Source organism: Ailuropoda melanoleuca, chromosome 10, assembly GCF_002007445.2.
Source record: "Ailuropoda melanoleuca isolate Jingjing chromosome 10, ASM200744v2, whole genome shotgun sequence".
Classification (NCBI taxonomy): Eukaryota; Metazoa; Chordata; class Mammalia; order Carnivora; family Ursidae; genus Ailuropoda; species Ailuropoda melanoleuca.
Window position 1 is genome coordinate 26954118 of NC_048227.1, and position 13641 is coordinate 26967758.

Genomic DNA, 13641 nt, shown 5'->3' on the forward strand with positions numbered 1-13641 from the left:
ACTGTTCAGGTAGTGTATAAAGTAAGTCTGCTGTTGTATTACAGTGATTTTCCCCACCGTGAGACTTCTGATGTACCAACATAAACGAGAGTTACAACACAGTTTGTGCTGTGGCTGGCAATGCCACAACCGTCCATGGAACTGGTTCCATTTGTGTTTAAAATTTTTAAATCACTAATTAGCTTCTCCAGTAGAACTGCTTCACTTTGGGATATCATGTAGAATAGTGTAATTGTGGTCTCTGCGGTCAGGTGTCTGGGTTTGAATCGCAGCCCCACTTCTTAACACCTGTGCCATTTTGGACAAGTTACTTACCCTGTGTCTCAGCTTCCTCATCTGTAAACGGAGAACGTTCATACCCAACTGATGCTAGCATATATGTAAAATGCACAGTGCCTGGCACATGGTAGCTCTCGGTCAGCCTGGCACTGCTGCCACTGTCGTGGGGACATTTAGACTTTGACAATGTACATCCCTGACCGGATGCCAGGAGCACACGGAAGGCTGTTCTGCTTTCCTAGAAGACACCCTATAATCATTCCTTTTTTTTTTTTTTTTAAGGTTTTGTTTATCTATTTATTTTTAGAGGTGGGGAAGGAGGGGCAGAGGGAGAAGGAGAGAGAGAATCCCAAGCCGATTCTGTGCTGAGCCGACATGGGGCTTGATCTCATGACCCTGAGATCATGACCTGAGCTGAAGCCAAGTGTTGGACGCTTAGGACTGAGCCACCCAGGCGCCCTAATCATACCTTTTGTACTGCACACACCCTGAAGGTGGGGCTTCCTATTCAGTCTTGAGCCTGGATCAGAAACGGGAGGGGGAGGAAGAAAGGCTTCTTGTAACTAAATGGTGTCCAGGGAGAAGATTTACATGCGTTTTCTCTGTTTGCTTGTTGGTTTTGCCCTTGGAGGCATGTGGTTGTTTCTCAGTCTTGTACTTCCAGGTGTGGATTTTTACTGAAAGAAGAGGAAAGAAATGGCATTTACTTAGTAACTTGTTGGAAGCTGTTTGTTATTCATTTAACTGCTTTTTTGGGATATAAATTCCCATACCAAATAATTCACACATTTAAAGTGTATAGTTCAGTGGTTTTTGGCATGACATTATTACTTTTGAAAAATTATCATAAAATATGTGTAACATACAATTTGCCATTTTAAACACTTTTTAAAAAAGATAATTATTTGAGAGAGAGAGAGTCTTAAGCAGGCTCCATGCCCAGCACAGAGCCCGACACAGGGCTTAATCTCATGACCCTGAGATCACGACCGGAGCTGAAATCAAGAGTCAGACGCTTAACCAACTGAGCCACCACGCGCCCCTTAAACATTTTTAAGTCTACAATTCAGTGGCACTACTGATACTCACAGTATTATGCCAACATCATCATTCTCTGTTCTCAGAACGTCTTGCTCACCCCAAGCAGCAACTCTGTAACCATGAAGCAATAACTACTTGCTCCTGCCTCCCCTCAGCTCCTGGGAACCTCTGATCTACTTCTCGGTCTCTGTACATTTGTCCTTCTGTGATCTGTCCCTTTTTGAGCAACTCACTGCTTCCATGAAATCTTAATCTGTGAGAGAACAACGATACTTTATAAACACCCGGAGCATTTTTCTTTTCTATTAGTTCACCGTCTGATGTTTAGATAGATCACTTCTTAAAAGGCACATAAGCCTTGAGATGTGTGGTTGTGAAGCTGTGCCAGGACCTTGGCTGGGGTGTGCTTGTTTGCAGGGCTGCAGAAGCATGATGGGTAGAGCAGAGGCCTCAGGCTGGGCGGTCAGTGGCCCTTGGGTGGGACCTTCATCCTTTCTGAAGCCGGGTTGCCACATCTGTGAAATGCAGATCATAAATGGCCCCCAGGGAGGCTTGACCTCAGGTTGCAGAGAAGCTTCGATAAGGCTGCTCTGCATGGGGTGTGGCATGTTGTGGAGTGTAGTTGTTGCTGTGGCTTTCACCACAGTGAACTTCCAAGAAAGTAACATGATTCTCGTTTTTCCTGGTATTGGGGGCAGTGGTAGATGAACAAAGCGGGCTGTGTGTATTTAGCTGGGTTTTCTCGGGTGGCAGTCTCTGTGTTCTGAGCAGGAAAGTGGCAGAATGCAGGATGCCAATACAGTCCTTTTTACAGAGAACAGCAACCTGGATTCCCCTTAAGAAAACTCTGCCTGTCTTTTTATCCTAGTGAAAAAGCTCTTGCTTCGAGGTTGGGTGGTGAAGGGGAAGAAGAGACTCTCTGCCCGTGTGCCGGTCACACTCATGTGTCTTGAGCCTTAGATGCTGGTAAGGCAGTGGAGGGAAGGGCACAGTCTCCTCCACTCGTCTGCCCCCAGGAGCAGCTGTGCCGTGTGTGTGCCTCTGGCCACGGGAGCCCCTGGGGATCCCAGAACCGAGGGCTCAGTGAGGCAGGATGGAGACAGATAGTAGTGGTGGTCATTGTGGGACCTTCCGTGGCCAGTTGGCTGGCTTTGCCAACAACGTGGTAGTGGTATCCTTTAATTTTGTATTTGCGGTCCTTGAATGAAGGAGTGATGGTCCTCTGCCCCTTCGCTTTTACCCAAAATGGATTTTGCACCAGGGCTAGGGAGATCATCTACCATTCAGTCTGAACTGATTAGAAGTGGACTGTGGTGCTCTTGTGGACATTACTTTTTAACCACAGAGCACCAAGAAGTATGCCTTCTGTAAAGAATGGAGTCCATTTTCAGCGTTCTTCAGATTGTGCAAATTTTGGAGTCCAGCGCTGTGAGGAGTAAAATCACAGCATTGCAAATGTTTAGAGCAGCCTCCCAGATTCCAGAAGGATGAGAGCTGGTTTCTCCCTGGTTTGTAGAATATATTTTCCCCAGTACACAGGATGTATTTCATCCTTACATATCTTAACCAAAGCCCTTTATTTTAGCCCGAGTCATGTTCACTTCACTTTTGGTTCTCCAAGTTACTAGGATGGAAGGAATCTAGAATAATTGACATGGTTTGGTTACCCTGAAATTTCTGTAGTACACTGATTTTCAGAATGGCAAAAGACGGATGGGTCCAGGGCACTTGGAATGATTTTCAGGCCTTTTGTCTGGCTTCTTAAGACTGGAAACCGGTACTTGTGTTCATGACTTCTTCAGGAAAGAGGTGCTTGCCTCAAGTTGGTATCACTTGTCTGATTTCTACCTTGCAGTCTTGATTGCCAGACACGTATCAGGCGAGCCGCATCTAGGCCTTTTTCACAAGGCTGCTTTTTAAAGAGATCTTCAAGGGCACAGACCGTGCACACCTCTTCTTGGCTCACTAGCCCCAGGGGCGCTCCAGAGGCTGTGCACCTGCTGGGCCCTTCCAGCGTCTTGGCTCTGATTACTTTAAGGTAGATTTCCCCCTGGCTTCATGACTTGTTTATCCTGACGATGAACAAGTAATTTGTAGAGGTGAAAAAAAAAAATCAGTCTACCCCTGGATATATATTTAAATGGCTCACTTTCTCCACAGTAGGGTATTGTATTAGTTTTCCACTGGCTGCTGTAATGTATCACCGCAGGTTTGGTGGCTTAACCAACAGGAGTTTGTCCCCTCACAGTTCTGGAGGCCACAAGTTTGAAATCAGGTTGTCGGCAGGGCTGCATTTCCTCCAGAGGTGCAGGGAAGAGGATGTTTCTTGCCTCTTGCCATATGGTGACCACTGGCAGTCCTTGGCTTCTGGCCACCTCTCTCCGATCTCTGCCTCTGTGGTCGCACTGTGGCCTCCTCTGTGTGTGTGTCCTCCCTCTGCCTCTCCCTCTTGTATAAGGACACTTGGGCTGGCATTTAGGGCCCCCTTGCATAGTCCAGGATAATGGTCTCGAGAGCCTTAACTTCATCATTAATTACACCTGCTAAGATCCTTTTTCCAAGTAAGGCAGCATTGACAGGTTCCGGGGATTATAACGTGCACATAGTTTTTTGGAGGCCACCGTTCAGCCCACTATAGGCTGTTAGTAGTGAAGTCAGCATTCTTAGGTGTTCCTTGCCTTGCTTTGGCTCTGGCTTGGAAAAACCAGGCGATAATTATTTCCAAGACTATTTAACATTTCATTCATAGGATTTCAGGGTCACCAGTGTACCGTGATACTGAAAATCTGGTACTGGCCATAGTACCAGGTTGGTACCATCATATACCAAAATCTTCCCTACTGAACACCTTCTGCTTTTCAGTGAGTTGTCTACATCATTTCCCCGCATTTACTATAGTTGGTACCAGCAGCCCTCAGAGGTAAATAATAATGTCCCTATTTGAAAATCTTATTTCTAAGTAATCTCTATACCCAATGTGGGACTCAAACTCATAACCTCGAGGTTAAGAGTCTTGTGCTCTACCAAGCAGGTGCCCTGATAATGTCCCCATTTTAAAGCTAAGGCTATCTGCCGAGGGTCTCAGAAATGGCAGAGTCAGGGATAACCCAGGTCTGTCCTTGACCAGGAATGGTTTCTCCCCTGCCCAGCACACAGTTTCTAAAGAAACAGTTTTGCGGTGGGTTGCACGTTTCCTGAATAGACGATGCTAGTATCTTTGAAAGATTTCATTTTCTCTCGGTGTTTGGCCTGAGCAAGTGGTCATAAAAGATGTTGACTCTGACTACCGGATTGTGTGGGACTGGTTTCCCCTGACATTTTATAGTCTGCTGTTTCACAGGCCGTGCAGACGTTGGCTTTGTATAATGCTTAGTTTAACATTTTTATTTGATGTAATTTGATATGGTTCATTTGATGGGGATTGTTCAAATGAGCTGCTGGTTTTCTTTCTTTCTCCCCCCGCCCCCTTCTTCTTCCCTCCTTGTTTCTAGTGTTGTATCTATTTAAGAAAGGCCATGGATTAGCTTCAAGACAGAGGTCGGGTAACGCTCTATTTGTCAAAACAACAAGTGACTACGAAAACTGTGTGCCCCCCCGCCCGAGTGACATTAAAATAACCGATGCCACAGTCAGTCCCCTCCAGCCAGTGGTTGCCTTTGTATTTTATACAAGCGCTTTAGTGAGCAAAATAAATGAGCTTGTTTTGTGAGAGATGTCTGCATGCTTCCTACCCTGGATGATAAAATTAGTTTTTTATAGCACATAAATATGTATAATGATGAGCCCTTGCATACAAGGTTCTTATGAAGCGCTTTTACTGCTGTGCCCTGAAGGAAATACCAAGACCATTTGCAAGTACAGTAGGTCTGGCAGTCGTTAAAGGTTTCAATTTTCCTTTGGAAGGCTTGGGATGTGGGGTGAGCCTCAAATTAATTCACTGCTCAAATTGTGTTGAGATGAGATTTTACTCCATGTCTCTGTATCCCAGTCTTCAGTGGTGTGAGAGGAATGCAGTTTGACTTGGAAATCTCTCTCTCTCTCTTTTTTTTTTTTTTTTTTTTTGAGATAAAGCTTTTTAGGAATAGAAGTGTCGTCTGGAAGAAGGCAGATGAACAAATGCAAATTTTTGCTCGTTGAAGGAAATAGTGCATTTCTAGGAGAAAGAATGAAGAGTCTGGTGGCTTCAGGTTTTCCTTTTTACCAGGCAAAGAGACCAGATAAGCACTGTTGTTCTTTACACAGACATGCCATGACATTAGAAGTCCTTCCAGATCATTCAGGCCTGGCTGTCTGTGTCCAGATCTGACATCACCTAAGATACACTCTTGTATTCAGGCACCTCTAGATCTCTCCCAACCTGGGATGTGCCAATTCACTGGTTTTCCTGAGGGCGATCAGAGTGTGTGGGGCAGGTGTAACTGGGAAGCCCGATGCCCAGGCACCCCAAGGTAGCAGCTCCTTCTGCACTGCAAAGGTGGGAAGGCTGTCCTTTTCATCTCTGACAGCTAGGCTTTCCCATTGCCTTGAAATTTCAGCCTACCCAAAGCTCTTGCTCAACGGCAGCCTCATGTCACATGTCTGGGCTCTGCTATAATTTAATCAGCCCTTAGAGCATTTCGCCCCCCAAAAATGTTTCTGGAAGCTTGTATCTCAAGCTCTTGCTTCACTTACACCCACTAGGGGCTTGGGTAATGATTGAGGACTGAAGACCTGACTTGTCCCTGGATGCTCCTGCTGGCACTCCAGCCTCACCATTTCACATAAGGTTTTGGAAACAGCTCAGGTTAAAAGCCAAATGTGAGAGGTGCACCCAGCGGAAGGGGGCGGCCATTAGTGTAGAGCTCGTAGTGAGAAGCTTTGGGTCTGCGTCCTGTCTCTGTTCCCTTGCTGGCCAAAGGTAAGCCACTGAACTTGGAAAAACCTGCTTTCTCATTCCTGGTCTGATGAGGCCAGTACTTATCTGCCTGTCCTGCAGACACCAGAGGCTCAAATAAGCTGAACATATAATGATAAATATTGTTATTTTAATCAGAAACTTCGTACTTAAAAATCTATACACTTTTTTCTGATTGAAACACAAAATGGCCACTCGTAATTCCACCAGCCCCACCCCCCAAATCCCTTCATTTTTGATGAATGTCCTGGCAGTGTGTTTTCTGTGTCTATCTCATTTACTAATTAAGATCAGTATAATTTGTTTACTGTTTGAAATTATACTAGTTCTATAATCTTGTAACAAAAAAATACAGTAATGAATTTTCAGAAGATGTTAAAACTAGCGGCCAGCATCATGTGGGTGGTGTTCAGTGGTTTGTCAGGTGGCTATAGTGTAGTCTGCTTATAACTTAACCTTTGTGGTTGGACCTCTCGTCAGTAAGCATTTCCCTGCACTGCAATGGGCATGACCGTTCTTTGCTAGTTGCTTCTTAAAAGTGGCCATTGACACACCACTCTGATTCGCTTTCTTTCTCTGCCTTCAGACATAGCACTAGAAGGCATGCTGCTGTGGGAGCAGAATTAAATATTTTCTTTCATTTCTGAGTAGAATCATTGATTTTGTACATAGATGTGGTAATGCAGAGTTTTAAAGAACTGTAATGATCTTTTCAGTTCCTAGAGATTTGAGCCTCTTGTGAATAGTGTTCCTGAGTCACCTTTGGGACTTCCTGTGTGCTTTTTGAATGTCACTTTTTGCCCTCTTTGTTTTTTGAGCTTGGCTGCATAAAATGGGTTAACACTGGCATCGTTGTGCAATCCCTTTTTATTTGCTGGACAACTGGGGAATGGTTCAGATAAGCCACAGTCCAAGGCAAGCTGTTGTGTCATCAAAGAATGACCTTTGATCTTACTGTAGTTCTTAGAGCAGCCTCGTGTGCTTTGTGGTTTGCCAGAATCAGTGTCTGAAACTTGTTGGTAAGGTCAGAGAATTTTGATAAGGTGAGAGCTGTCTGATTCAGTGTGTCGTGTGTGTTACTCACGCACGTGTTTGCCGGTCTTTGGTGCTGCATTAGTGCTAAAGTTTAACATGTGATGCTAGAGGTGATCATTTGAAGCCAATTCACAGAACCAGGTCGAGGACTTTTGCAATGAGTTGGTGAGAGAGTGGTATTAGTAATCTTTTTTCTCTTTCTTCTTAAACATGAGAACAATAGTAGTCAGCAGTGATTTCCCCCAGTTGATCTCTTGCAGAGAAGCTAGCTGCTTGCCACTGTTGAACTCCTGGTTTCAGGGAGCGGTAGAAGACTTAAGTTATTGCATCCTGGATTTTGAGGTAGTCCTTGGTATTGGTTTTGGTAGTTCTGTTTTTCTAAGCCAGACTCATTTAATGTAAACAAATCTATAAGACTAATGCTTTTTGGGGAAGTTGGCTCAACATCTTGGTCATTATTATGCTGGTTGATTAATGAATCATTATTAATGGCAGCACAACACAGAACATACTCTTTTCCTGTTCTGTTACCTCCGATTCTCAGTCCCCAGAGTTTCTGAGTCAGCAGGTCTCAGGTAGGGCCTGGGAATTTGCATTTCTAACAGGTTTCCAGGTGGTACTGATGTTGCTGATCTGGGGAACCGAATTTTGATAAGAGCTCAAGAGTCTGGGCTCCTAAGTTTTATATCTGGAATGGAATTCTTCAGTGGTCACAGTGTCATACTGCCCAGGTCTGAAAATGACGTTGGAGGATGGCATTTTGTGAGTGCCACATAGCGTATGGGAGACTCTTCGGAGATAAACACATGGTGCACAGCTTAACACTGGGTATCCCGTTCAAGAGGCTGACCTGATGTTACCTAGTCTGATGAGCAAGAGAGTTTGCTGTGCCTTACCGTTGGATCTTTCCAGACATGTTAGGTAACGAAGATTAATAGCATCATCAGTCATATAATTATAGAAACTAGAAATCTGATACATGTCAAAAAGGGTAAACTTTGTTTCAAGGCATCTAGAATGTGAACTGAGTTTCCGGTTTCTTAGGAGAGAATCCTGGTGTGTGAAATTGGCGATTGTACCAAATAGGAGTTTTAATTTTAATCTTTGGCAGAGCTAGTGTCACCCCTTTTAGCCAATAAGTGCTGAACTAATTCTTCATCAAGAAGGCTTGCAGGAGGGATGCCTGGGTGGCTCAGTTGTTAAGCGTCTGCCTTCGGCTCAGGGCATGATCCCGGGGCCCTGGGATGGGGCCCCGCATCGGGCTCCCTGTTCCACTGGGAGCCTGCTTCTTCCTCTCCCACTCCCCCTGCTTGTTCCCTTTCTCACTGGCTGTCTCTCTCTCTCTCTGTCAAATAANGTTTCTCTCTCTCTCTGTCAAATAAATAAATAAAATCTTAAAAAAAAAAAAAAAAGGAAGGCTTGCAGGAATGTGGCAAGACTCCCACCCTGTCACGTCTTTACTGAATCACAGCCATCTTGAATCTTTACTAAAATAGAAATACCGTTTTGTGCAAGTGTTGGTGCAAGCGTCTTTGCTATCTGTGGAGGATGGCCTCTGCAAGAACAGCTCCCAAGGAAGGAGCACCCTCGCATGTGTTCATCAGCATTGCTGCTTGCCCAGTGCATTCCCTCCTGTGTGAGAATGCACACTGTCAGGCAGACCATCCGTATGTGAAGTCTTTTGTCAAATCATCTCAGAGAGGTGTCGGCCTTTTGACAGCCAGTTTGTATGAGGCATGTATATAACGAAATGTTGTAATTTTACTTCAAAGGGGCAGGGATGTGACCAGAGCTGCGGCTTGCAGACAGCCTGGCATACGGGGGTGGGAGGCCACTGGGGAGTTGACTTTGGTTCAGTTCCAGCGACGCTCAGCTACAGTTTGAGGGTCGGTATCCCAGTGGCATGGCTTTCTCCAGAGGTGCATGCTGCCAAGTCACACACAGAGTTGGTTTGCGTGTTCCTCCAGAGCTCGGGGCTATTCATTTCTCTCTAAAGCCCCAGACATGGAGGCATTGGGGAAGAGTGAGAAGTGCTATTAATAATTTATTTGAAAGGGGTTTCTATTTAGTGAAAGTGTTGAGCAAGCAAACAAGATAGTGTGGAATTAACTAACCTTAAAAAAAATCTGTTGAGCCTTTTAGCTAAGAACGGATTTTTACTTATTTAGTCAGGGGTGAAATTCAGATGAAATATTAGAGAACAGTCTGTATGTTGGGTGACAAAAGATACCCTTCAAAAAAAGTTTCCAGACCCTTACATGGTGAGATCAACTGGGGAGGTCTCCTTTCTAAAGTGTAATTTTTGTTACTGTTTATAGGACAATAGGTTTTTTCAGTTTGTTCATGAGGTCCCATGATTTTAGAAATAAAACAGTATTTTAAAAAAGAAACCAAGCAATTGCAGACTCAGACATGTGATTTTACCTTCTATTCCTTTCCCCGGTAAGATAATGCACGGGACATACAAGATTGATTTAATTGGCATTTTTAGTCGTGTGTCTCTAAAAAAGCCTGTTTCCCCTGGGCCTCTCAGTTCTGGTGGCTTTTCTTTCCTTCCTTCCTTCCTTCCTTCCTTCCTTCCTTCCTTCCTTCCTTCCTTCCTTCCTTCCCTCCTTCCTCTTTTCTTTCTTTTAAGATTTTATTTATTTGAGAGAGAGGGAGTGAGCAAGCATGAGCGGGGCGAGGGGCAGAAGCAGAGAGAGGATCTCAAGCAGACCCGGTGCTGTGTGTGGCGCCCGACTCTGGGCTCAATCTCACTACCCTGACAGCACGACCTGAGCTGAAACTAAGAGTTGGACGCTCAACCAGTTGAGCCATCCAGGTGTCCCTGTTTTCTTTTTCAAGTTTAAAAAATAATAGTAAAAGGAATTTTAAAAAACAAAGCTCAGTTTCCCAAAATCTTTGGCTTTTTTTTTTTTTAATGGAGGTGGAGGGGTCTTTTTATTTCTTAGTTTAATGAGAAATAGTTTACAAAGCTCCAATCATAGTATAAAATTTGGGACTTTTAAAAAAGTTTTTATTTAAATTCCAGTTAACATGTAGTGTAATATTAATTTTGGGTGCACAGTATAGTGATTCACCTCTTTCATGTATCACCCAGGGCTCATCACAAGTGCGCTCCTTAATCCCCATCGCCTATTTCCCCCATCTTCCCCCCGCCCAACCATTAGTTTGTTCTCTATAGTTAAGAGTCTGTTGCTTGGTTTGTGTCTTTCTCTCTTATTTTTCTTTGCTCATTTTTTTTGTTTCTTAAATTCCACATATAAGTTAAATCATATGGTTTTTGTCTTTCTCTGACTGGCATATTTCGCTTAGCATAATACACACTAGCTCCATCTGCATCATTGCAAATGGCAAGATTTCATCCTTTTTTATGGCTGAATAATATTCCATTGTGTATATATACCACCTCTTCTTTAGCCATTCATCAGCTGATGGGCATTTGGGCTCTTTCCATAATTTAGCTATTGTTGATAATGTTGCTATAAACGCCAAGGTGCATGTATCCCTTCGAAGTAGTATTTTTGTATTTTTTGGGTAAATACCTAGTAGTGCCATTGCTGGATCATAGGGCAGTTTTATTTTTAACTTTTTGGGAAACCTCCATACTGTTTTCCAGAGTGGCTGCACCTGTTTGCATTCCCACGATGGAGCTAGAGAGTATTATGCTAAGTGAAGTCAGTTAGAGAAAGACACATACCATATGATTTCACCCATATGTGGAATTTAAGAAACAAACAAATGAGCTTAGGGGAGGAAAAGAGAGAGGCAAACTAAGAAACACACTCTTAACTCTAGAGAACACACTGAGGGCTCCTAGAGGGGAGGGAATGGGTGAAACAGGTGATGGGGAAGGAGCGTATTTGTCATGAGCGCTGGGTGACGTATGGAAGTGCTGAATCACTATATTGTACACCCAAAACTAATACAACATTGTATGTTAACCAACTGGAATTTAAATAAAAACTTAAAAAAAAAGATTCCAAAGTCACTTTTACAGAAGTAGAAAAAAAAATCCTAAAATGTTTTGAAGTTTTCATAGTTACTTGGATTATTTAATGCTCCTTTTTTTTTTTTTTAAAAGATTTTATTTATTATTTATCTGACAGACAGCCAGTGAGAGAGGGAACACAAGCAGGGGGAGTGGGAGAGGAAGAAGCAGGCTCCCAACGGAGCAGGGAGCCTAATGCAGGGCTTGATCCCAGGACTCTGGGATCACACCCTGAATCAATGGCATTCGCTTAACCACTGAGCCACCCAGGCGCCACAGTTTAATGCTCTTTTGAAATGATGAACTATAATTTACTGACCCCCTCCATCTGCATCTTGTTGAACCTTAAGATCGATTTTGATTTTAGGCGTATTTGACAATGTAGCAACGAACATGTCGATTCAGCTTTTATTCCTCTGTTGAAATTAGGGTGAATTTAAATTATTTTTATGGTGCTTGATATGTTCCATTAACTTGTAAATTAAGTTTTTTTAAAAAACTTATTTGGTTTTTAGAATTTGGGGACTATCTCTAAATTTACTAAATGGAAAATTGAAAATTTTATGAAGCATAAAAATACTGAGCCTTCTCACCCAGGAATAACCTCATAGGTTCTGGTTGGCAATAGTAGTCATAGCTGCCATCGCTGAGAAACTCCTTTGTGCTTGGTGCTCTGTATGTCTGAGTATCTTCTGTCATCACCAGTATTATTGATTGAATTGGGTAGAATGGATCTCAGAAACAGAATAGTATGCTTGAGCCTAAATTAGTGAACTAAAAATAAAATTGGTTTCTTAGCCATAGGATTTGGTTTATTAAATTGTAGGCCAGGCAACAAGTTCTTAAACCACAGAGTACCATGACTTTGTTTTTTTCTGGCATTAACCGAACAGTGTTATTTACGCTGATGGTTCCATTTGTAAACTAGATCATGCCCTGCTTGGCTTGTGAATGCCTGGTAATAACGTGCCTTAATTGTGGGTCAGTGAAGCCAAACTAATTGCTTGTTGGGCTCTTGGATTGCCATTTTAATTTGCTGTATAATGCAATCTCTACCAGAAATGTACTATGTATTGTCATCTAAGTAAAACTTATTAAAATCATCTTGCACACAACAGAATGCCTGATATTTTGTCCATAATCTTGCAAATTAAAAAAAAATTGAATGGCATTACAGAGTGTTGTAATTTACAAGTATTCCTTTTTAAGAGCCTTTGTGTCCTTTCCTTTGGAAGGTATACATAAAATGACTGCTTTTTATATGTTTTATATCAGTGTAATAGCTTTCTTTACCAAGCATTGTTTTGCTTTGTGCTTTTAATATGTTTTAAACAACAGTAATAGCATGAGCTTCTGAGATGGTTACGTATTTCAGACTGTGTAATTCACCCAATAAAATTGATATTTATCCAGTGACTTTCCATTTCAGTAAAAAAAAAAGAAAAAAAAAGGTATCTGTGCTGTCATTCTCAGCTCACAAAACACCAATCATAGGGGCTCCCTTTATAATTTGTAGGAACAGTTTAGAAGTCATTTAAATGGTTAGCATTCAGTAACGGTTTTCTCTCTGCCTCCCTTGACTAATGAGCAGACCTGCAGAGGGCTTTCTTTTGACTCTTTGATTACTAATTTCATTCATTTAGCTAATATTTATTGAGTAGCTGTTGAGTGCCAGGAACTTTTGTAGGTTTGGGGGATACCCAAGATTGGGGTTTTTTTTTTCCTATTTATGATAAATATTTAGTCTTCGAGAAAAAAATCTTTGAGGCGAATCGTAAAGCTTTTTAAAATGGTTTCAGAAATGAGGTAATATAAATAAGAAGCATCTAGTAAAGAATTTAATAGATGCCTGTATCGGGTTTTTAATAGAAATGAGCCCATTACCTGTTTTTCTTTTCTTTTTGTAGGTTATTTCTTATGAGAGTCATGGATATCCCCTATCTAAACTTGGAAGGACCAGACTGTAAGTGAATTTTTATTTTCTCATTGCATCTGCACATTGAAGTGTGTGGTCTGGAAGGGATAACAGGAAAAGTATTACCGAAGAAAGAGCTTCATTCACTTAAAAACAGGCAGTGATTTTGTGGTTGATATGAATAGTATGCTTAAGTTAATGGTACCCTTGGGTCTTGATTAACTCATCTCTTTACTTACATTTTCCAGTTTATGGATGAGTTGAAGTTTAAAAGAATATATATCTTCTCTTCATTATTTCATTTTCACTCAGAACTTTAAATTCATAATTTCCTATAAATACGCATAATACATTTTGAGATGGCTAGCTATGTCAGTAACCATAAGTTCTCTATTTTCCAGTTATTTGAGTATGTATATACTTAAGTTGGGTAGGGTTTTTTGTTTTCTTTTTTTCCTCTTTTTCATTGAAAACCTTGGAAGGCCT

General features: G+C 42.2%; 1 protein-coding gene across 1 annotated transcript in view; it reads left to right on the top strand.

Moving 5' to 3' along the window:
* PARN (poly(A)-specific ribonuclease) overlaps positions 1–13641 on the top strand; it is a 152471-nt gene that overhangs the window by 38171 nt on the left and 100659 nt on the right. Inside the window, 1 exon segment of the mRNA XM_002918065.4 lies at positions 13148–13203. Coding sequence (XP_002918111.1) covers positions 13148–13203 — 56 coding nt within the window.